Raw genomic sequence first — 25,829 nt, 5'->3', positions numbered from 1 at the left:
TTAGTTCCGGAAAGTCCAGGAACCACTGGAGAGGGAAAGAAATGTGTGTATGCAATTAGTATAGAGAGATAGAGAAGCAGATGGTCAAGGGAGTAAATCCTCAGAGAGTTCCTAACCTTGAAGGAAAGGAACAGGCTGAGCCAGAAGGTGATAAACAGTGTGAGAAGTTTATGGGGGTTGCAGGTCACCAACAGATTGTGTGTAAATACATGTACGTAAGTAAGCAAGAACTATATAATGACTGTTTTGTTATCCTGACGCCAGAACGTTCTCTGAATAAAGCTACAGAAACCTTTTGCAGAAAGCTGAGTCCTTGCCTAATTATTTTTACCCATTGTCTTACAAATCTTGGGCATTAGTCAAGGCGAATTGATTATTGATTATTATCATCAAGATCTAAAATTCCTATAACAAGACCTGGTCTGGACTCTCCACCGTAGTCGCACCGATGGAAACTCCTATGCACCTACCTGAGCACTCCCTCGACCACCCCGTAAGAGCCCTCTGCCTCCACGAAATCTGAGGGTTGTGAGTGGCTAGCCAGGGGATTCCCAGTACCACCGGAAACGCTGGGGAGTCAATGAGAAACAGGCTGATACGTTCCTCATGACCCCCCCACGTCTGCATAACCAGTGGCACTGTGACCTCCCCTACTTGGCCTGACCCTAGCGGTCGACTATCTAGGGGTGGTCCAGCTGAACCAGGGGAATCCCTAACCTCTTAGCTAACCCACGGTCCATAAAACTCCCAGCTGCACCTGAATTGACTAGTGCCCTATACTGAAAGTGAGGGGAAAAATCAGGAAAACAAATGGAGGTGTACATGTGGTCAACAGGGGGCTCTGGGTGTGGCTGGTGCGGACTCACCTGGGGGGTCGAAGTAGTGCTCTGCCTGCCCTCCGAAACTCCCAGGTGGACCTCTCCAGCACCGGTCCACAGTGTGTCCTCTGCGCCCACAGCGGGTGCAGGAGAGACCCCCCCTCCGGTCCTCCTCGACGCAGCCCCCCTCTATCTCCATGGGCTGTGGAGCAGGAGGACTGGGAGGCGGAACGAACAGGCCCCGACTGGAACGTCCCCGGGCAGCCAGTAGGTTGTCCAATCTAATGGACAAATCCACCAGTTGGTCTAGTGTGGAGGTGTTGTCCCTACAAGCCAGCTCCCGGCGGACGTCCTCGCGAAGACTACACCTATAGTGGTCTATCAGGGCCCGCTCGTTCCACCCCGATCCAGCGGCGAGAGTCCGGAATTCCAGGGCGAAATCCTGAGCGCTCCTCGTCTCCTGTCTCAGATGAAATAGCCGCTCACCCGCCGCCCTGCCCTCTGGGGGATGATCGAAAACCGCCCGGAAGTGGTGGGTGAACTCAGGGTAGTCGCCCCGAGCCGAGTCTGGACCATCCCAGACCGCATTGGCCCATTCCAGGGCTCGACCCGTGAGACACGAGACGAGGACGCTCACCCTCTCTTCGTCGGAGGGAGGGGGGCGGACGGTCGCCAGGTACAGTTCCAACTGGAGCAAGAACCCCTTGCACCCAGCGGCCGTCCCATCGAACTCCCTGGGAGGTGTGATCCGGATACTGCCGGCGCCCGCTTCAGTGGGTGTGGGTAGGGGCGCAGGGTGAGGAACCGGAGCTGGTCTGGCTGGGGAAGCACCTCTCTCCCAGCTCTCCAACCGGGCCAACACCTGGTCCATGGCCGAGCCTAGGCGGTGGAGGAGGCTGGCGTGTTGAGAGACCTGCTCAGCCATGGACGGCGCTTCTGCTCCTGCTGACTCCATGAGTGGTGCGGGATTCTGTCACGGAATTCTAGGACCAGTGGAGATGCGGAATCAGGCGCAGGAGTCAGAGGGCCGGAGCAACAGTGTTTTAATGCAACGGGAAAAAACACAATAGCCGAAAGGCAGAGGGCGCTCAATAAAGTCCGCCAGGGAAAACACATTCCCAAAATAAACACGAGAAAAAAGCGCACGGGGCGCAGCCCGGCAATAAATCTGACACAGGCCAGCGAAACAGGCCACACACACAACTGTCCTGAGTGGACAATAAACAATCCCGCACGAGAACCCAAACTGAAAATACACACTAAATAACCCCCCACTAATGACAGACACGAAACAGGTGCGGGATAGACAGACAAAACCAAAAGACACAGAAACATAGATCGGTGGCAGCTAATAGGCCGGCGACGACGACCGCCGAGCGCCGCCCGACCGAGGAGGGGCGCCACCTTCGTTGGATACTGTGACAAGCTCAGGTTCTTTTTAGCATGACTTACAAAACATAAGCCTATGCAACATTAACCAATAAAAACAGTTCTGCAGCAATGAGGTTTGTGCAGTAAGCTACAATTTAAGCCCAATACATTATCATCGCATGTTTGCTTTGCTTGAATTGCCCTGCCAATGCATTGTTGTCCGGGCCATTCAAAAAAATATTATTTCAAAATTTGAGGTAGGCTGTATGATCACACCGGTAATACATCCTTTGTTGTATTACTTGTGAGGCACAACTGAGTGTGCATACAATTAAATAATGTACTTTTTATTTGTATTTTACTGGGCTGTTGATGCCTGTATCTGATGGTCAGTTTCAGCGGAGGGAGACAGCAGCAAACAGAGGGTTCGTTTCTCAACATCCCTCCTCTCTCCCTTTCCTCCACTGACACTGACCAAAAAGGGACACCTTCTTTCAGCTGATGGCAAAACTCGAGTCGCACAGCATTATTTCTGCCTCAGGAACAAATTAATGTTATTCCTATGAACAGAGAAAGTTAAATATTCCTCGATATTAAAAAAGACCCAATGCGCTAATAATAACATCAACGCAAGCCTATAGATACGCTTTCCTACTCATTCATTACTGCTGCAGTGCTTGTTGTAGCGCTGAGTGTAAATAGGAAGAATGCGTATTTTGTGGCTTATAAAAGTGTTGAATACAAAGTGTTGACAGTGGCGAGTAAGAAGTTAAACATGAACTCACTCATAAAAACAGCAGTTCTACTTTTTACATTTTAGTCATTTAGCAGACGCTCTTATCCAGAACAACTTACAGTTAGTGCATTCATCTTAAGATAGCTAGGTGGGACAACCACATATCACAGCCATTTGCTGTATTCGTTGACAGCTTCTTTCTAGTCATGGTTTTAAATGTTTTGAATTCTCACACTAGGATTTTTTTCTGAAGCTTTCTCTTACGCCTGCTAGGTTACTGCAGACACGGTATTCTAAGCCATCCGATTGGCCAGCGGTAGCCCTATTTAGTGCACTTGATTTGCTCTCTGGGCCCGCCGGGAAGGCAGAGTTTGAACCTTCAGACACATGAAATGGTTCCACATGGCAACAATTCTCCTACCGCTAACAGCCCAAGATGAATAACAGCCCGAGACAGTAAAAAAAATAGGAACACAAGGCTTTATCGTTGGGCGTTGTACAGAAATGCTCAGAGATCGACCAGTCGATTGCAATCCACCGGTTGGTTACTACAGCTCTAGAAAGTTGAGTAAAGTTCAATCTCATGCTTCTCTCCGTGTGCTGATATTTCTTCTGCATGGCAGTCTCGGGGTACTGCTCGCCAGCGCGAGGTGCAGTTTAGAGGCAACATTGATGGTGAGTATTACCCCTCTGTCCCACTGGACAGAAGTCAAAGACTGCAAAGACTATAGACCATCACTAGGTGGAGTCCAGCACCAGGGTTACAGACATACAGGAAGAGACTGTTTTATCAGTTCACCATATGACCACCAATCATAGTAATTTTCTCAGGCAAATGAAAAATAATTTTGAGAGGCAGTGTGTTTATGTATCTAGTTGACAGGGACAACGCACATTAATAAACATTTTAATTTTCACATTGATGTATTTAGTAGTATTTACTATTTATTAGGATCCCCTTTAGCTGTTGCAACTACTCTTCCTGGGGTTGTCGTGGAAATATTTGGTCAATCAAATTTCACAAATACCGGAGCATGTGAGTTCAAATAGACTTTTTATTACTTCATAATAAAAGCCGAGCTGGAATCATGAAAACAACTGCCTTCCAACCTTGGCACAGAATACTTATACATTTGTCCTTCTTATGTCATGCTCATAGTAACTCCTCTTAATGGCTTATCACCACTGGCATTTAGCCACTGTTATTTTATTGCCTTCATATTAGGACATGCAACCTGTAGAGTCACAGAAATAGTTTCATAGCAACAGACCTTGGCACTCTACAGGATTAACCAGTACATGACATCCTGCTGACTCCACTGAAAGGGGAACCCCTGTTCTGGAAAAAACCCAAGCGGTGTAACCATAGTTGGCAATAACAGTTACAAGAATAACCAGGTGCATGTCTAACGGTGTCCAATGACCTAGAGCAATAGAGGGAACTAGTTTTCTGAAATAAATAATTGCCACATATGTACTGAAAAAAATCACAATAGGGTCCAAACATGAAACAAAATAACAAATAAAGTACATAATATACAGAACTACATTTACATTACAATTGAGCCATACAGCAGACGCTCCCATCCACAGTGACCCACAGCCAGTGGATTCATCTTAAGATAGCCAGACGAGACAACCACATATCAAAGTCGTATCCTAACCACGTATCACATACATAATATAAAATACAAAATGCATAAACATGTCTGTGTCTCTTCACAGTCTCCATCCTGCAATTAGATGGTCTTGTATCTGTTAGCTTGAGTTACCTGGGGTGGCAGAGAGTTCCATGTAGTCGTGGCTCTACTTAATACTGTGGTTCCCAGCCTCTGTTCTGGCCCTGGGGAATGTGAAGAGACCTCTGGTTGCATGTCTTGTCTGGTACCAATGAGTGTCCGAACTGTGAACCAACTGCCTAAACAGACAGTTCAGTAGCTTCAACACATCAACATCTCACACAAAGACCAATAGTGATGCAGTCAATCTCTCCTCAACTTTGAGTCAGGAGAGATTGACATACATGTCGTTGACATTTGCCCTCTGTGTACATCTAAGTGCAATACGTGCTGCTCTGTTTTGTACCAACTGTAACATACTGTATGTGAAAATATAAAGTCAAACTTAAGGCCCCCAAGCAGTTATTTCAATGTTTATTTTTTTATAATCACTGTACTTCTAATAAATCACTGTGTGTGTTTATTTGATGAAATTACGTAAAAAGTATATTTTTTATAATGTATTTCCCTGAGCCTCTTTTGGCCGTTGATCGTGTGGGTGTTAGGAAACAAACACAGCCCTGATTGGCTGATAGAATGGCCTAGAGCCCACCCACTTACCCAGATGAACAGTCATTACTCCCTTATAATCAGATGAGATTGTGGGATCATGAACAGGCTGAAATTCCAGGCATTCTTTTAAAACAGCTCTCACACAAAAAGGTAATTATCATAATTTTCACAATTTCCTAGTGTTATTTCCACCTCATAGTGTGGTAATATCATAAAAAAGGAAGTTATCTGCACTTATCCTTTAATTTAAATTGCATTTACAATCGCAACACAATAAAACAATCACATTAAAAAAGTAGAAGCAAACAGGAAGCAGTAAAAAGGATGAATAAAATAACATAAAACACAGAGGATGTCTAAAACAATCACTGGTTAAAGGCCAAGCTAAAAGGGGGTGTTTTTGAAGGCACCCTTTATAAGGACTTTCTAAATACATCATTCATGGTTATTTAATCAATTATACATTTGTAAAAAAAACATTAATAGACTGTTACAATGCCTTGGTCAAAAACGTGTGATACCTTTTTCAATGCTTGCCAAATAGTGAGCCAATATTTATCTGCAGATATGAACAAAAAATTTACTGACATTAAGACAAGTTGAAGAGAGAAGTCAGGGAAACACATCTGATGGAAGAGAGAAGTCAGGGAAACACATCTGATGGAAGAGAGAAGTCAGGTTAACACATCTGATGGAAGAGAGAAGTCAGGGAAACACATCTGATGGAAGAGAGAAGTCAGGGTAACACATCTGATGGAAGAGAGAAGTCAGGGTAACACATCTGATGGAAGAGAGAAGTCAGGGTAACACATCTGATGGAAGAGAGAAGTCAGGGAAACACATCTGATGGAAGAGAGAAGTCAGGGTAACACATCTGATGGAAAGAGAGAAGTCAGGGAAACACATCTGATGGAAGAGAGAAGTCAGGGTAACATCTGATTGTGAGGACATGAAGCACATTATGCAGCTGTCTGCTAAAAACAGAGCTCAGTGCTCAAGAGGCTGTTAGTGGTAAAAGTAGTTCATGACATGTTTCTTGTGATTGGTTGCCAGTGAGTGTATGTCCCTTGTGATTGGTTGTCAGTGACTCAGGTGTCTCTGGTTATGCTCAATGTGGAGTAGATGGGAGGAGCCTCAGAGGAGCTGTGTGGATGATTGACAGTAGAGTAGGCAGGCTTTTGACTGACGTTGACAGTGGCATAGTCACCAGAAGAGGTGCCCTCTTTAGCGATGGCGGCAGTGGCTTCATTGGGGCAGCTGGGGTTCTTGTGGAAGTTGACGCTGGCGTAGTTGAGACAGTCAGAGGGGCTTGTGGGTAAGTTGGCGGTGGAGTAGATGGTGGTGGTCTCACTACCTGAGCTGGTGTGGTCCTTTACCTCCTTATTGTCACCATCACCATGACAACCCTGGAGAGGAGGAAAAGGAGGAGGGACATGAGGACATGATGAGAGACGGAAGAACATAGATTAGAACATGCTTTCTCTCTCTCTCTATATGTATATACACTGCTCAAAAAAATAAAGGGAACACTTAAACACAATGTAACTAAAAGTCAATCACACTTCTGTGAAATCAAACTGTCCACTTAGGAAGCAACACTGATTGACAATAAATTGTACATGCTGTTGTGCAAATGGAATAGACAACAGGTGGAAATTATAGGCAATTAGCAAGACACCCCCAATAAAGGAGTGGTTCTGCAGGTGTGGACCACAGACCACTTCTCAGTTCCTATGCTTCCTGGCTGATGTTTTGGTCACTTTTGAATGCTGGCGGTGCTTTCACTCTAGTGGTAGCATGAGACGGAGTCTACAACCACCACAGGTGGCTCAGGTAGTGCAGCTCATCCAGGATGGCACATCAATGCGAGCTGTGGCAAGAAGGTTTGCTGTGTCTGTCAGCGTAGTGTGGAGGCGCTACCAGGAGACAGGCCAGTACATCAGGAGACGTGGAGGAGGCCGTAGGAGGGCAACAACCCGGCAGCAGGACCGCTACCTCCGCCTTTGTGCAAGGAGGAGCAGGAGAAGCACTGCCAGAGCCCTGCAAAATGACCTCCAGCAGGCCACAAATGTGCATGTGTCTGCTCAAACGGTCAGAAACAGACTCCATGAGGGTGGTATGAGGGCCCAACGTCCACAGGTGGGGGTTGTGCTTACAGCCCAACACCGTGCAGGACGTTTGGCATTTGCCAGAGAACACCAAGATTGGCAAATTCGCCACTGGCGCCCTGTGCTCTTCACAGATGAAATCAGGTTCACACTGAGCACGTGACAGACGTGACAGAGTCTGGAGACGCCGTGGAGAACATTCTGCTGCCTGCAACATCCTCCAGCATGACCGGTTTGGCGGTGGGTCAGTCATGGTGTGGGGTGGCATTTCTTTGGGGGGCCGCACAGCCCTCCATGTGCTCGCCAGAGGTAGCCTGACTGCCATTAGGTACCGAGATGAGATCCTCAGACCCCTTGTGAGACCATATGCTAGTGCGGTTGGCCCTGGGTTCCTCCTAATGCAAGACAATGCTAGACCTCGTGGCTGGAGTGTGTCAGCAGTTCCTGCAAGAGGAAGGCATTGATGCTATGGACTGGCCCGCCCGTTCCCCAGACCTGAATCCAATTGAGCACATCCGGGACATCATGTCTCGCTCCATCCACCAACGCCACGTTGCACCACAGACTGTCCAGGAGTTGGCGGATGCTTTAGTCCAGGTCTGGGAAGAGATCCCTCAGGAGACCATCCGCCACCTCATCAGGAGCATGCCCAGGCGTTGTAGGGAGGTCATACAGGCACGTGGAGGCCACACACACTACTGAGCCTCATTTTGACTTGTTTTAAGGACATTACATCATAGTTGGACCCCAAATCCAGCCTTCCATGGGTTGATAAATTGGATTTCCATTGATTATTTTTGTGTGATTTTGTTGTCAGCACATTCAACTATGTAAAGAAAAAAGTATTTAATAAGATTATTTCTTTCATTCAGATCTAGGATGTGTTGTTTAAGTGTTCCCTTTATTTTTTTGAGCAGTATATATATATATATCTATAACTCTCTCTCTTTATATAGATATATATATACACATCACACAGACATGCAATGATGCATGCAGGCAGGCTTTGCACGCACACACACTGACCTCTATGTTGATCCCAGTGTTCACCCTGGGTGCTGAGGAGTCAGCTGTGGAACACACACACAGAGTGTCATACACTTCACACGTGTCACTATTGTGCCGCAGCAGTCTGTTCAGGTGGTTTTCAGAGCCCTGTTCTCAATGAGACCTCTATTTCTCAACCAGGGCCAAAGGATGATTGTACATGCAAATGGTTTCTTGGAATTGAAGACGGGGTTTGAGTAACTTCCCCTTGCCTGTGTGAGAGATTGTTACCCACCTGTTTCCTTGTTGAGTTTCCATCTATAGACTATGAGCAGGCTGACCACAAGCACCAATAGCAGCATGACCAGAATCCCAGATACTATGATGACCACTGATGTATCAGAACACAGACACAAACAGTACCATTAGAACACATACTTTACAATCAGCACTTCTGTTCAACTTACATAGGGCCTTTTACACTAATATGTGAAGTAAGATCTGCCTCTCTTCCTCATCAGATGTGTAACTTTTCTGTTTACTTCCTGTTCTGACATTAGCCTTGGATGTGGTGGCCAACAATGTGTAAACGCAGCCTCACACAACAAAAATGCTGTCTATGTAACGCTCGTCATAAGAGGGAGAAGTGGACCAAGGCGCAGCGTTGTAAGTGTTCATGATACTTTATTACAAGAAGCACTCAAACAAAATAACAAACGGTGAAAAAACGAAAGCGCACAGTTCTGTCAGGCTCAGAATGCTAAACAGAAAATAACCTCCCACAAACACAGGTGGAAAACAGGCTGCCTAAGTATGATTCCCAATCAGAGACAACGATAGACAGCTGCCTCTGATTGGGAACCACACTGGCCCAAAAACAAAGAAACAGAAAACATAGACCTCCCCACCCGAGTCACACCCTGACCTAACCAAACATAGAGAATAATAAGGATCTCTACGGTCAGGGCGTGACAGTCTACTGGTATTAAAGTAATTATTGCAGGGGCATGTGGAATCGGAGAGACATTGTCTTTTCACTACCACTCAGAAGGAGGAATCTGGTATAGAAGTGTCACACATTACCTAAAGTCAGATTTGACGCCAGATCAGTCTCTTTACATTACAAAATGATGTGTTGAGAAACTGGTTTTAAACTAGTGCAGCGTAAAAAGGCTCATAGGCTGCATTGACACAGTTTTTTCCACTAATTGGTCTTTTGACCAAGGATATCAGATCTTTTCACATCCTATCTTTTTCGGGGCTGATCTGAGTGGTCAGATTTTTTGGCTGTGTTTAGATGCCTGTTTAAAAGCAGTCATAAAGTTTATTTACCAAATCCATTTTGTGTTGATGATGAGATGGATGATGGTGGTGAGATGGATGATGGTGGTGAGATGGATGATGATGATGAGATGGATGATGATGGTGAGATGGAGGTGGTTAAGGATGACAGCGTTGGTAAACCTCGGTTTGATGCTGTTGTTGTTGTAGCAGGTTTTCTTGTGGTGGTTATTGTTGGTGTCGCTAAAAACAAAGGACCACAAAACACAGTTGTTGTGACAATGTGTGGACATTTTTCACTGGGCTAACACAACAAAATGTTGTCTACTGGTATTAAAGTAGTTATTACACAGAGATGTGTTGTCGGAGCACCATGTCTTTACACTACACCACTAAGAGGGGGGATCTGATTCCAAAGTCAGATTTGACGCCAGATCCATCTATGTACAATACACAAATATGTTTATGTGATAGAATGAAATGTGCCTTAATAATAACTAAATAATAACACAGCATCATAATGTGTACCAGGAAGTAATATGCTCTTCACTTATCTGAATGGTGATAATATGATCTGTGTGCTCTAGTGATGTCTGGACCACGAACACAACAGTGAATTCAGCTCACTGCAGTGGCCTGCCCAGTCACCAGATCTCAATCTAATTGATTATCTGTGGGATGAGATGGAACAAGATATTCGGAGTAGAGATCCACTACCAACCAACTTGACACAACTGTTGGAAGCATTGGAGTCAACATGGGCCAGCATCCCTGTGGAATGCTTTCGAAACCTTGGAAAGTCCATGCTCTGACAAATTGAGGCTGTTCTGAGGGCATAAGGGGGTGCAACTCATTATTAGAAAAGTGCTCCTAACGTTTTGTACACGCAGTCATAGCCTGACTGCTGACATGGTATCAAATGTGTGGTTGTTCTGTACTCCACATAGATATCTCCCAGCGTCCTCTTGGGTTAGTCTGGTGATGGTCATGGTGAAAACTCTGTCTGTCTTGTTGTGGAACAGTGAGAACCTCCCGTTCTGGCTTTTGGTTGTTGTCACTTTCACATCACCTAGACATTTAAATTGTCTTCTCTTTGCAGAAGTATTTCTGATTGTCTTCATACTTTTCATCATTAACACAGTGGATGGAGACTGACCATTCTTCATACTGTAGCCAGTCACTGCAATGAGATTCTCACAGCACCAATCTGTCATTTTAAACAAACATGTAGGCCTAGCGCTCAGAAAGAAGTTCAGCCAATTTATTATCAAATAAATACATACCATAACAGAACAAGAGTGGTTTGGAAACTACAATGACAAAGACTTGCACACCATGAAACTGTCACGCCCTGACCTTAGAGATTACATTTACATTTACATTTAAGTCATTTAGCAGACGCTCTTATCCAGAGCGACTTACAAATTGGTGCATTCACCTTATAATATCCAGTGGAACAACCACTTACAATAGTGCATCTAAATCTTTTAAGGGGGGGTTAGAAGGATTACTTTATCCTATCCCAGGTATTCCTTAAAGAGGTGGGGTTTCAGGTGTCTCCGGAAGGTGGTGATTGACTCCGCTGTCCTGGCGTCGTGAGGGAGCTTGTTCCACGATTGGGGTGCCAGAGCGGCGAACAGTTTTGACTGGGCTGAGCGGGAACTGTGCTTCCTCAGAGGTAGGGAGGCGAGCAGGCCAGAGGTGGATGAACGCAGTGCCCTTGTTTGGGTGTAGGGCCTGATCAGAGCCTGAAGGTACGGAGGTGCCGTTCCCCTCACAGCTCCGTAGGCAAGCACCATGGTCTTGTAGCGGATGCGAGCTTCGACTGGAAGCCAGTGGTAGAGCGGAGGAGCGGGGTGACGTGAGAGAACTTGGGAAGGTTGAACACCAGACGGGCTGCGGCGTTCTGGATGAGTTGTAGGGGTTTAATGGCACAGGCAGGGAGCCCAGCCAACAACGAGTTGCAGTAATCCAGACGGGAGATGACAAGTGCCTGGATTAGGACCTGCGCCGCTTCCTGTGTGAGGCAGGGTCGTACTCTGCGAATGTTGTAGAGCATGAACCTACAGGATCGGGTCACCGCCATGATGTTAGTGGAGAACGACAGGGTGTTGTCCAGGGTCACGCCGAGGCTCTTAGCACTCTGGGAGGAGGACACAAGGGAGTTGTCAACCGTGATGGCGAGATCATGGAACGGGCAGTCCTTCCCCGGGAGGAAGAGCAGCTCCGTCTTGCCGAGGTTCAGCTTGAGGTGGTGATCCGTCATCCACACTGATATGTCTGCCAGACATGCAGAGATGCGATTCGCCACCTGGTTGTCAGAAGGGGGAAAGGAGAAGATTAATTGTGTGTCATCTGCATAGCAATGATATGAGAGACCATGTGAGGATATGACAGAGCCAAGTGACTTGGTGTATAGCGAGAATAGGAGAGGGCCTAGAACAGAGCCCTGGGGGACACCAGTGGTGAGAGCACATGGTGCGGAGACGGATTCTCGCCACGCCACCTGGTAGGAGCGAGCTGTCAGGTAGGACGCAATCCAGGCGTGGGCCGCGCCGGAGATGCCCAGCTCGGAGAGGGTGGAGAGGAGGATCTGATGGTTCACAGTATCAAAGGCAGCAGATAGGTCTAGAAGGATGAGAGCAGAGGAGAGAGAGTTAGCTTTAGCAGTGCGGGGAGCCTCCGTGACACAGAGAAGAGCAGTCTCAGTTGAATGCCCAGTCTTGAAACCTGACTGATTAGGATCAAGAAGGTCATTCTGAGAGAGATAGCAAGAGAGCTGGCCAAGGACGGCACGTTCAAGAGTTTTGGAGAGAAAGGAAAGAAGGGATACTGGTCTGTAGTTGTTGACATCGGAGGGATCGAGTGTAGGTTTTTTCAGAAGGGGTGCAACTCTCGCTCTCTTGAAGACGGAAGGGACGTAGCCAGCGGTCAAGGATGAGTTGATGAGCGAGGTGAGGTAGGGGAGAAGGTCTCCGGAAATGGTCTGGAGAAGAGAGGAGGGGATAGGGTCAAGTGGGCAGGTTGTTGGGCGGCCGGCCGTCACAAGACGCGAGATTTCATCTGGAGAGAGAGGGGAGAAAGAGGTCAAAGCACAGGGTAGGGCAGTGTGAGCAGGACCAGCGGTGTCGTTTGACTTAGCAAACGAGGATCGGATGTCGTCAACCTTCTTTTCAAAATGGTTGACGAAGTCATCCGCAGAGAGGGAGGAGGGGGGGGGAGGGGGAGGAGGATTCAGGAGGGAGGAGAAGGTAGCAAAGAGCTTCCTAGGGTTAGAGGCAGATGCTTGGAGTTTAGAGTGGTAGAAAGTGGCTTTAGCAGCAGAGACAGAAGAGGAAAATGTAGAGAGGAGGGAGTGAAAGGATGCCAGGTCCGCAGGGAGGCGAGTTTTCCTCCATTTCCGCTCGGCTGCCCGGAGCCCTGTTCTGTGAGCTCGCAGTGAGTCGTCGATCCCTTTTATTCTCTATTTGGTTAGGTCAGGGTGTGACTAGGGTGGGAAATCTATGTTACTTATTTCTATGTTGGCCTGATATGGTTCCCAATCAGAGGCAGCTGTCTATCGTTGTCTCTGATTGGGGATGATATTTAGGCAGCCTTTTCCCACCTGTTGTTTGTGGGATCTTATTTTGAGTTAGTGCATGTGTGCAACATGCACTAACTCTGTCGTCACGGTTTGTTGTTTTGTTTATAGTTTATTGTATGTCTTGCATAGTTTCACATTAACTTGTTATGGATAGGGGGCAGTATTTTCACGGCCGGATAAAAAATGTACCCGATTTAATCTGGTTATTACTCCTGCCCAGAAACTAGAATATGCATATAATTATTGGCTTTGGATAGAAAACACTCCAAAGTTTCTAAAACTGTTTGAATGGTGTCTGAGTATAACAGAACTGAAGGTGTGTCATCTGATGAAGATCATCAAAGGTTAGTGCTGCATTTAGCTGTGGTTTTGGTTTTTGTGACATTATATGCTAGCTTGAGAAATGGGTGTCTGATTATTTCTGGCTGGGTACTCTCCTGACATAATCTAATGTTTTGCTTTCGTTGTAAAGCCTTTTTGAAATCGGACAGTGTGGTTAGATAAAGGAGAGTCTTGTCTTTAAAATGGTGTAAAATAGTCATATGTTTGAAAAATTGAAGTTTTGGGATTTTCGAGGAGTTTGTATTTCGCGCCACGCCCTATCATTGGATATTGGAGTGGTGTTCCTCTAGCGGAACGTCTAGATGTAAGAGGTTAAGCCTCCTCGCTGCCCGGATATACTCCAGGTTACGGTGGTCGGTCCAGATGAGAAAAGGGTGACGTGCCCCCTCAAGCTAATGTCTCCACACCGTCAAAGCCCTGACCACGGCTAACAGCTCCCGGTCCCCCACATCATAGTTGCACTCCGCCGGGCTCAGCTTCTTGGAAAAGAATGCACATGGGCGGAGCTTCGGAGGAACGCCCGAGCGCTGCGATAGCACAGCTCCTACCCCAGCCTCGGACGCATCCACCTCCACTATGAATGGCAAAGAGGGATCCGGATGCGCCAGGACAGGAGCGTTGGTAAACAGCACCTTCAGACGATGGAAGGCTCTGTCCGCCTCTGCTGACCATCGTAGCCGCACCGGACCCCCCTTCATCAGTGAGGTAATGGGAGCCACCACCTGGCCAAAACCCCGGATAAACCTCCGATAATAATTAGCGAACCCCAAGAACCGCTGCACCTCCTTCACAGTGGTTGGGGTTGGCCAATTACGCACAGCCGTAACGCGGTCACATTCCACCACCACCCCCGAGGTGGAAATGCGGTATCCCAGAAAAGAGACGGCTCGTTTGGAGAACTCACATTTCTCAGCCTTGACGTATAGGTTATGCTCCAGCAGCCGCCCAAGCACTTTACGCACCAGGGACACATGCTCGGCGCATGTGGCGGAGTAGATCAGGATGTCATTGATGTACACCACCACACCCTGCCCGAGCATGTCCTTAAGGACCTCGTCCACAAAGGATTGGAAGACAGCGGGAGCGTTCTTTAACCCATACGGCATGACGAGCTACTCATAATGGCCCGATGTGGTACTAAATGCGGTTTTCCACTCGTCTCCATCTCGGATACGCACTAGGTTATACGCGCTCCTGAGATCTAATTTCGTGAAGAAGCGCGCCCCGTGAAATGACTCCACTGCCGTAGCAATGAGAGGTAGCGGGTAACTGAAACCCACTGTGATAGCATTTAGACCTCTATAGTCAATGCACGGGCGCAGACCTCCCTCCTTCTTCTTCACGAAAAAAAAGCTAGAGGAGACGGGGGACTTGGATGGCCGAATGTCTCCCTGTCTCAAGGACTCAGTGACGTATGTCTCCATAGCCGCTGTCTCCTCCTGAGACAGAGGATACACGTGACTCCTAGGAAGGGCCGCGTCGGCCTGGAGGTTTATCGCACAATCCCCTCGTCGATGGGGGGGGGGGGTAATAGAGTCGCCTTCGTCTTACTGAAGGCGATAGCCAAATCGGCATACTCTGAGGGAATGTGCACGGTGGAGACCTGATAAGAGAATTATCTAATAAAGGTAAATGAATCAATAAACCATGATGAATTATTAGTCATACAGCAGGGTTAATGAATAATCAATGTAATGATCAATGTAGGGATCGATTAGTCTGATTAGTTCCGGAAAGTCCAGGAACCACTGGAGAGGGAAAGAAATGTGTGTATGCAATTAGTATAGAGAGATAGAGAAGCAGATGGTCAAGGGAGTAAATCCTCAGAGAGTTCCTAACCTTGAAGGAAAGGAACAGGCTGAGCCAGAAGGTGATAAACAGTGTGAGAAGTTTATGGGGGTTGCAGGTCACCAACAGATTGTGTGTAAATGCATGTACGTAAGTAAGCAAGAACTATATAATGACTGTTTTGTTATCCTGACGCCAGAACGTTCTCTGAATAAAGCTACAGAAACCTTTTGCAGAAAGCTGAGTCCTTGCCTAATTATTTTTACCCATTGTCTTACAAATCTTGGGCATTAGTCAAGGCGAATTGATTATTGATTATTATCATCAAGATCTAAAATTCCTATAACAAGACCTGGTCTGGACTCTCCACCGTAGTCGCACCGATGGAAACTCCTATGCACCTACCTGAGCACTCCCTCGACCACCCCGTAAGAGCCCTCTGCCTCCACGAAATCTGAGGGTTGTGAGTGGCTAGCCAGGGGATTCCCAGTACCACCGGAAACGCTGGGGAGTCAATGAGAAACAGGCTGATACGTTCCTCATGACCCCCCCACGTCTGCATAACCAGTGGCACTGTGACCTCCCCTACTTGGCCTGACCCTAGCGGTCGACTATCTAGGGCATGCACGGGGAAGGGGTGGTCCAGCTGAACCAGGGGAATCCCTAATCTCTTAGCTAACCCACGGTCCATAAAACTCCCAGCTGCACCTGAATTGACTAGTGCCCTATACTGAAAGTGAGGGGAAAAATCAGGAAAACAAATGGAGGTGTACATGTGGTCAACAGGGGGCTCTGGGTGTGGCTGGTGCGGACTCACCTGGGGGGTCGAAGTAGTGCTCTGCCTGCCCTCCGAAACTCCCAGGTGGACCTCTCCAGCACCGGTCCACAGTGTGTCCTCTGCGCCCACAGCGGGTGCAGGAGAGACCCCCCCTCCGGTCCTCCTCGACGCAGCCCCCCTCTATCTCCATGGGCTGTGGAGCAGGAGGACTGGGAGGCGGAACGAACATGCCCCGACTGGAACGTCTCCGGGCAGCCAGTAGGTTGTCCAATCTAATGGACAAATCCACCAGTTGGTCTAGTGTGGAGGTGTTGTCCCTACAAGCCAGCTCCCGGCGGACGTCCTCACGAAGACTACACCTATAGTGGTCTATCAGGGCCCGCTCGTTCCACCCCGATCCAGCGGCGAGAGTCCGGAATTCCAGGGCGAAATCCTGAGCGCTCCTCGTCTCCTGTCTCAGATGAAATAGCCGCTCACCCGCCGCCCTGCCCTCTGGGGGATGATCGAAAACCGCCCGGAAGTGGTGGGTGAACTCAGGGTAGTCGCCCCGAGCCGAGTCTGGACCATCCCAGACCGCATTGGCCCATTCCAGGGCTCGACCCGTGAGACACGAGACGAGGACGCTCACCCTCTCTTCGTCGGAGGGAGGGGGGCGGACGGTCGCCAGGTACAGTTCCAACTGGAGCAAGAACCCCTTGCACCCAGCGGCCGTCCCATCGAACTCCCTGGGAGGTGTGATCCGGATACTGCCGGCACCCGCTTCAGTGGGTGTGGGTAGGGGCGCAGGGTGAGGAACCGGAGCTGGTCTGGCTGGGGAAGCACCTCTCTCCCAGCTCTCCAACCGGGCCAACACCTGGTCCATGGCCGAGCCTAGGCGGTGGAGGAGGCTGGCGTGTTGAGAGACCTGCTCAGCCATGGACGGCGCTTCTGCTCCTGCTGACTCCATGAGTGGTGCGGGATTCTGTCACGGAATTCTAGGACCAGTGGAGATGCGGAATCAGGCGCAGGAGTCAGAGGGCCGGAGCAACAGTGTTTTAATGCAACGGGAAAAAACACAATAGCCGAAAGGCAGAGGGCGCTCAATAAAGTCCGCCAGGGAAAACACATTCCCAAAATAAACACGAGAAAAAAGCGCACGGGGCGCAGCCCGGCAATAAATCTGACACAGGCCAGCGAAACAGGCCACACACACAACTGTCCTGAGTGGACAATAAACAATCCCGCACGAGAACCCAAACTGAAAATACACACTAAATAACCCCCCACTAATGACAGACACGAAACAGGTGCGGGATAGACAGACAAAACCAAAAGACAGAAACATAGATCGGTGGCAGCTAATAGGCCGGCGACGACGACCGCCGAGCGCCGCCCGACCGAGGAGGGGCGCCACCTTCGTTGGATACTGTGACAAGCTCAGGTTCTTTTTAGCATGACTTACAAAACATAAGCCTATGCAACATTAACCAATAAAAACAGTTCTGCAGCAATGAGGTTTGTGCAGTAAGCTACAATTTAAGCCCGATACATTATCATCGCATGTTTGCTTTGCTTGAATTGCCCTGCCAATGCATTGTTGTCCGGGCCATTCAAAAAAATATTATTTCAAAATTTGAGGTAGGCTGTATGATCACACCGGTAATACATCCTTTGTTGTATTACTTGTGAGGCACAACTGAGTGTGCATACAATTAAATAATGTACTTTTTATTTGTATTTTACTGGGCTGTTGATGCCTGTATCTGATGGTCAGTTTCAGCGGAGGGAGACAGCAGCAAACAGAGGGTTCGTTTCTCAACATCCCTCCTCTCTCCCTTTCCTCCACTGACACTGACCAAAAAGGGACACCTTCTTTCAGCTGATGGCAAAACTCGAGTCGCACAGCATTATTTCTGCCTCAGGAACAAATTAATGTTATTCCTATGAACAGAGAAAGTTAAATATTCCTCGATATTAAAAAAGACCCAATGCGCTAATAATAACATCAACGCAAGCCTATAGATACACTTTCCTACTCATTCATTACTGCTGCAGTGCTTGTTGTAGCGCTGAGTGGAAATAGGAAGAATGCGTATTTTGTGGCTTATAAAAGTGTTGAATACAAAGTGTTGACAGTGGCGAGTAAGAAGTTAAACATGAACTCACTCATAAAAACAGCAGTTCTACTTTTTACATTTTAGTCATTTAGCAGACGCTCTTATCCAGAACAACTTACAGTTAGTGCATTCATCTTAAGATAGCTAGGTGGGACAACCACATATCACAGCCATTTGCTGTATTCGTTGACAGCCTCTTTCTAGTCATGGTTTTAAATGTTTTGAATTCTCACACTAGGATTTTTTTCTGAAGCTTTCTCTTACGCCTGCTAGGTTACTGCAGACACGGTATTCTAAGCCATCCGATTGGCCAGCGGTAGCCCTATTTAGTGCACTTGATTTGCTCTCTGGGCCCGCCGGGAAGGCAGAGTTTGAACCTTCAGACACATGAAATGGTTCCACATGGCAACAATTCTCCTACCGCTAACAGCCCAAGATGAATAACAGCCCGAGACAGTAAAAAAAATAGGAACACAAGGCTTTATCGTTGGGCGTTGTACAGAAATGCTCAGAGATCGACCAGTCGATTGCAATCCACCGGTTGGTTACTACAGCTCTAGAAAGTTGAGTAAAGTTCAATCTCATGCTTCTCTCCGTGTGCTGATATTTCTTCTGCATGGCAGTCTCGGGGTACTGCTCGCCAGCGCGAGGTGCAGTTTAGAGGCAACATTGATGGTGAGTATTACCCCTCTGTCCCACTGGACAGAAGTCAAAGACTGCAAAGACTATAGACCATCACTAGGTGGAGTCCAGCACCAGGGTTACAGACATACAGGAAGAGACTGTTTTATCAGTTCACCATATGACCACCAATCATAGTAATTTTCTCAGGCAAATGAAAAATAATTTTGAGAGGCAGTGTGTTTATGTATCTAGTTGACAGGGACAACGCACATTAATAAACATTTAAATTTTCACATTGATGTATTTAGTAGTATTTACTATTTATTAGGATCCCCTTTAGCTGTTGCAACTACTCTTCCTGGGGTTGTCGTGGAAATATTTGGTCAATCAAATTTCACAAATACCGGAGCATGTGAGTTCAAATAGACTTTTTATTACTTCATAATAAAAGCCGAGCTGGAATCATGAAAACAACTGCCTTCCAACCTTGGCACAGAATACTTATACATTTGTCCTTCTTATGTCATGCTCATAGTAACTCCTCTTAATGGCTTATCACCACTGGCATTTAGCCACTGTTATTTTATTGCCTTCATATTAGGACATGCAACCTGTAGAGTCACAGAAATAGTTTCATAGCAACAGACCTTGGCACTCTACAGGATTAACCAGTACATGACATCCTGCTGACTCCACTGAAAGGGGAACCCCTGTTCTGGAAAAAACCCAAGCGGTGTAACCATAGTTGGCAATAACAGTTACAAGAATAACCAGGTGCATGTCTAACGGTGTCCAATGACCTAGAGCAATAGAGGGAACTAGTTTTCTGAAATAAATAATTGCCACATATGTACTGAAAAAAATCACAATAGGGTCCAAACATGAAACAAAATAACAAATAAAGTACATAATATACAGAACTACATTTACATTACAATTGAGCCATACAGCAGACGCTCCCATCCACAGTGACCCACAGCCAGTGGATTCATCTTAAGATAGCCAGACGAGACAACCACATATCAAAGTCGTATCCTAACCACGTATCACATACATAATATAAAATACAAAATGCATAAACATGTCTGTGTCTCTTCACAGTCTCCATCCTGCAATTAGATGGTCTTGTATCTGTTAGTTTGAGTTACCTGGGGTGGCAGAGAGTTCCATGTAGTCATGGCTCTATTTAATACTGTGTTTCCCAGCCTCTGTTCTGGCCCTGGGGAATGTGAAGGGACCTCTGGTTGCATGTCTTGTCTGGTACCAATGAGTGTCTGAACTGTGAACCAACTGCCTAAACAGACAGTTCAGTAGCTTCAACACATCAACATCTCACACAAAGACCAATAGTGATGCAGTCAATCTCTCCTCAACTTTGAGTCAGGAGAGATTGACATGCATGTCGTTGACATTTGCCCTCCGTGTACATCTAAGTGCAATACGTGCTGCTCTGTTTTGTACCAACTGTAACATACTGTATGTGAAAATATAAAGTCAAACTTAAGGCCCCCAAGCAGTTATTTCAATGTTTATTTTTTTATAATCACTGTACTTCTAATAAATCACTGTGTGTGTTTATTTGATGAAATTACGTAAAAAGTATATTTTTTATAATGTATTTCCCTGAGCCTCTTTTGGCCGTTGATCGTGTGGGTGTTAGGAAACAAACACAGCCCTGATTGGCTGATAGGATGGCCTAGAGCCCACCCACTTACCCAGATGAACAGTCATTACTCCCTTATAATCAGATGAGATTGTGGGATCATGAACAGGCTGAAATTCCAGGCATTCTTTTAAAACAGCTCTCACACAAAAAGGTAATTATCATAATTTTCACAATTTCCTAGTGTTATTTCCACCTCATAGTGTGGTAATATCATAAAAAAGGAAGTTATCTGCACTTATCCTTTAATTTAAATTGCATTTACAATCGCAACACAATAAAACAATCACATTAAAAAAGTAGAAGCAAACAGGAAGCAGTAAAAAGGATGAATAAAATAACATAAAACACAGAGGATGTCTAAAACAATCACTGGTTAAAGGCCAAGCTAAAAGGGGGTGTTTTTAAAGGCACCCTTTATAAGGACTTTCCAAATACATCATTCATGGTTATTTAATCAATTATACATTTGTAAAAAAAACATTAATAGACTGTTACAATGCCTTGGTCAAAAACGTGTGATACCTTTTTCAATGCTTGCCAAATAGTGAGCCAATATTTATCTGCAGATATGAACAAAAAATTAACTGACATTAAGACAAGTTGAAGAGAGAAGTCAGGGAAACACATCTGATGGAAGAGAGAAGTCAGGGAAACACATCTGATGGAAGAGAGAAGTCAGGTTAACACATCTGATGGAAGAGAGAAGTCAGGGAAACACATCTGATGGAAGAGAGAAGTCAGGGTAACACATCTGATGGAAGAGAGAAGTCAGGGTAACACATCTGATGGAAGAGAGAAGTCAGGGTAACACATCTGATGGAAAGAGAGAAGTCAGGGAAACACATCTGATGGAAGAGAGAAGTCAGGGTAACATCTGATTGTGAGGACATGAAGCACATTATGCAGCTGTCTGCTAAAAACAGAGCTCAGTGCTCAAGAGGCTGTTAGTGGTAAAAGTAGTTCATGACATGTTTCTTGTGATTGGTTGCCAGTGAGTGTATGTCCCTTGTGATTGGTTGTCAGTGACTCAGGTGTCTCTGGTTATGCTCAATGTGGAGTAGATGGGAGGAGCCTCAGAGGAGCTGTGTGGATGATTGACAGTAGAGTAGGCAGGCTTTTGACTGACGTTGACAGTGGCATAGTCACCAGAAGAGGTGCCCTCTTTAGCGATGGCGGCAGTGGCTTCATTGGGGCAGCTGGGGTTCTTGTGGAAGTTGACGCTGGCGTAGTTGAGACAGTCAGAGGGGCTTGTGGGTAAGTTGGCGGTGGAGTAGATGGTGGTGGTCTCACTACCTGAGCTGGTGTGGTCCTTTACCTCCTTATTGTCACCATCACCATGACAACCCTGGAGAGGAGGAAAAGGAGGAGGGACATAAGGACATGATGAGAGACGGAAGAACATAGATTAGAACATGCTTTCTCTCTCTCTCTATATGTATATACACTGCTCAAAAAAATAAAGGGAACACTTAAACACAATGTAACTAAAAGTCAATCACACTTCTGTGAAATCAAACTGTCCACTTAGGAAGCAACACTGATTGACAATAAATTGCACATGCTGTTGTGCAAATGGAATAGACAACAGGTGGAAATTATAGGCAATTAGCAAGACACCCCCAATAAAGGAGTGGTTCTGCAGGTGTGGGCCACAGACCACTTCTCAGTTCCTATGCTTCCTGGCTGATGTTTTGGTCACTTTTGAATGCTGGCGGTGCTTTCACTCTAGTGGTAGCATGAGACGGAGTCTACAACCACCACAGGTGGCTCAGGTAGTGCAGCTCATCCAGGATGGCACATCAATGCGAGCTGTGGCAAGAAGGTTTCCTGTGTCTGTCAGCGTAGTGTGGAGGCGCTACCAGGAGACAGGCCAGTACATCAGGAGACGTGGAGGAGGCCGTAGGAGGGCAACAACCCGGCAGCAGGACCGCTACCTCCGCCTTTGTGCAAGGAGGAGCAGGAGAAGCACTGCCAGAGCCCTGCAAAATGACCTCCAGCAGGCCACAAATGTGCATGTGTCTGCTCAAACGGTCAGAAACAGACTCCATGAGGGTGGTATGAGGGCCCAACGTCCACAGGTGGGGGTTGTGCTTACAGCCCAACACCGTGCAGGACGTTTGGCATTTGCCAGAGAACACCAAGATTGGCAAATTCGCCACTGGCGCCCTGTGCTCTTCACAGATGAAATCAGGTTCACACTGAGCACGTGACAGACGTGACAGAGTCTGGAGACGCCGTGGAGAACATTCTGCTGCCTGCAACATCCTCCAGCATGACCGGTTTGGCGGTGGGTCAGTCATGGTGTGGGGTGGCATTTCTTTGGGGGGCCGCACAGCCCTCCATGTGCTCGCCAGAGGTAGCCTGACTGCCATTAGGTACCGAGATGAGATCCTCAGACCCCTTGTGAGACCATATGCTAGTGCGGTTGGCCCTGGGTTCCTCCTAATGCAAGACAATGCTAGACCTCGTGGCTGGAGTGTGTCAGCAGTTCCTGCAAGAGGAAGGCATTGATGCTATGGACTGGCCCGCCCGTTCCCCAGACCTGAATCCAATTGAGCACATCCGGGACATCATGTCTCGCTCCATCCACCAACGCCACGTTGCACCACAGACTGTCCAGGAGTTGGCGGATGCTTTAGTCCAGGTCTGGGAAGAGATCCCTCAGGAGACCATCCGCCACCTCATCAGGAGCATGCCCAGGCGTTGTAGGGAGGTCATACAGGCACGTGGAGGCCACACACACTACTGAGCCTCATTTTGACTTGTTTTAAGGACATTACATCATAGTTGGACCCCAAATCCAGCCTTCCATGGGTTGATAAATTGGATTTCCATTGATTATTTTTGTGTGATTTTGTTGTCAGCACATTCAACTATGTAAAGAAAAAAGTATTTAATAAGATTATTTCTTTCATTCAGATCTAGGATGTGTTGTTTAAGTGTTCCCTTTATTTTTTTGAGCAGTATATATATATATATCTATAACTCTCTCTCTTTATATAGATATATATATACACATCACACAGACATGCAATGATGCATGCAGGCAGGCTTTGCACGCACACACACTGACCTCTATGTTGATCCCAGTGTTCACCCTGGGTGCTGAGGAGTCAGCTGTGGAACACACACACAGAGTGTCATACACTTCACACGTGTCACTATTGTGCCGCAGCAGTCTGTTCAGGTGGTTTTCAGAGCCCTGTTCTCAATGAGACCTCTATTTCTCAACCAGGGCCAAAGGATGATTGTACATGCAAATGGTTTCTTGGAATTGAAGACGGGGTTTGAGTAACTTCCCCTTGCCTGTGTGAGAGATTGTTACCCACCTGTTTCCTTGTTGAGTTTCCATCTATAGACTATGAGCAGGCTGACCACAAGCACCAATAGCAGCATGACCAGAATCCCAGATACTATGATGACCACTGATGTATCAGAACACAGACACAAACAGTACCATTAGAACACATACTTTACAATCAGCACTTCTGTTCAACTTACATAGGGCCTTTTACACTAATATGTGAAGTAAGATCTGCCTCTCTTCCTCATCAGATGTGTAACTTTTCTGTTTACTTCCTGTTCTGACATTAGCCTTGGATGTGGTGGCCAACAATGTGTAAACGCAGCCTCACACAACAAAAATGCTGTCTATGTAACGCTCGTCATAAGAGGGAGAAGTGGACCAAGGCGCAGCGTTGTAAGTGTTCATGATACTTTATTACAAGAAGCACTCAAACAAAATAACAAACGGTGAAAAAACGAAAGCGCACAGTTCTGTCAGGCTCAGAATGCTAAACAGAAAATAACCTCCCACAAACACAGGTGGAAAACAGGCTGCCTAAGTATGATTCCCAATCAGAGACAACGATAGACAGCTGCCTCTGATTGGGAACCACACTGGCCCAAAAACAAAGAAACAGAAAACATAGACCTCCCCACCCGAGTCACACCCTGACCTAACCAAACATAGAGAATAATAAGGATCTCTACGGTCAGGGCGTGACAGTCTACTGGTATTAAAGTAATTATTGCAGGGGCATGTGGAATCGGAGAGACATTGTCTTTTCACTACCACTCAGAAGGAGGAATCTGGTATAGAAGTGTCACACATTACCTAAAGTCAGATTTGACGCCAGATCAGTCTCTTTACATTACAAAATGATGTGTTGAGAAACTGGTTTTAAACTAGTGCAGCGTAAAAAGGCTCATAGGCTGCATTGACACAGTTTTTTCCACTAATTGGTCTTTTGACCAAGGATATCAGATCTTTTCACATCCTATCTTTTTCGGGGCTGATCTGAGTGGTCAGATTTTTTGGCTGTGTTTAGATGCCTGTTTAAAAGCAGTCATAAAGTTTATTTACCAAATCCATTTTGTGTTGATGATGAGATGGATGATGGTGGTGAGATGGATGATGGTGGTGAGATGGATGATGATGATGAGATGGATGATGATGGTGAGATGGAGGTGGTTAAGGATGACAGCGTTGGTAAACCTCGGTTTGATGCTGTTGTTGTTGTAGCAGGTTTTCTTGTGGTGGTTATTGTTGGTGTCGCTAAAAACAAAGGACCACAAAACACAGTTGTTGTGACAATGTGTGGACATTTTTCACTGGGCTAACACAACAAAATGTTGTCTACTGGTATTAAAGTAGTTATTACACAGAGATGTGTTGTCGGAGCACCATGTCTTTACACTACACCACTAAGAGGGGGGATCTGATTCCAAAGTCAGATTTGACGCCAGATCCATCTATGTACAATACACAAATATGTTTATGTGATAGAATGAAATGTGCCTTAATAATAACTAAATAATAACACAGCATCATAATGTGTACCAGGAAGTAATATGCTCTTCACTTATCTGAATGGTGATAATATGATCTGTGTGCTCTAGTGATGTCTGGACCACGAACACAACAGTGAATTCAGCTCACTGCAGTGGCCTGCCCAGTCACCAGATCTCAATCTAATTGATTATCTGTGGGATGAGATGGAACAAGATATTCGGAGTAGAGATCCACTACCAACCAACTTGACACAACTGTTGGAAGCATTGGAGTCAACATGGGCCAGCATCCCTGTGAAATGCTTTCGAAACCTTGGAAAGTCCATGCTCTGACAAATTGAGGCTGTTCTGAGGGCATAAGGGGGTGCAACTCATTATTAGAAAAGTGCTCCTAACGTTTTGTACACGCAGTCATAGCCTGACTGCTGACATGGTATCAAATGTGTGGTTGTTCTGTACTCCACATAGATATCTCCCAGCGTCCTCTTGGGTTAGTCTGGTGATGGTCATGGTGAAAACTCTGTCTGTCTTGTTGTGGAACAGTGAGAACCTCCCGTTCTGGCTTT

At 46.5% G+C, this 25,829-nt stretch overlaps 2 protein-coding genes across 2 annotated transcripts; both read right to left on the bottom strand.

Moving 5' to 3' along the window:
* Positions 1-3,962: 3,962 nt before the first annotated feature.
* On the bottom strand, positions 3,963-10,828 carry LOC106596963 (uncharacterized). The gene is made up of 4 exons (XM_045714513.2): positions 9,644-10,828; positions 8,607-8,702; positions 8,351-8,394; positions 3,963-6,622 (listed from the first exon to the last, which is right to left on the bottom strand). Exons 2-4 carry the CDS (start codon positions 8,671-8,673, stop codon positions 6,305-6,307), a joined length of 429 nt encoding a protein of 142 aa, XP_045570469.2. The 5' UTR covers positions 8,674-8,702; positions 9,644-10,828; the 3' UTR covers positions 3,963-6,304.
* Positions 10,829-19,216: 8,388 nt separating this feature from the next.
* On the bottom strand, positions 19,217-25,535 carry LOC106599184 (uncharacterized). Its single transcript, XM_045714512.2, has 4 exons — positions 24,836-25,535; positions 23,799-23,894; positions 23,543-23,586; positions 19,217-21,814 (listed from the first exon to the last, which is right to left on the bottom strand). Exons 2-4 carry the CDS (start codon positions 23,863-23,865, stop codon positions 21,497-21,499), a joined length of 429 nt encoding a protein of 142 aa, XP_045570468.2. The 5' UTR covers positions 23,866-23,894; positions 24,836-25,535; the 3' UTR covers positions 19,217-21,496.
* Positions 25,536-25,829: the final 294 nt, after the last annotated feature.

This window comes from Salmo salar, chromosome 03 (assembly GCF_965601325.2).
Source record: "Salmo salar chromosome 03, fSalSal1, whole genome shotgun sequence".
Classification (NCBI taxonomy): Eukaryota; Metazoa; Chordata; class Actinopteri; order Salmoniformes; family Salmonidae; genus Salmo; species Salmo salar.
Note: the sequence above shows the minus strand (reverse complement) of the source record. Positions and strands in the feature narration are given on the sequence as shown.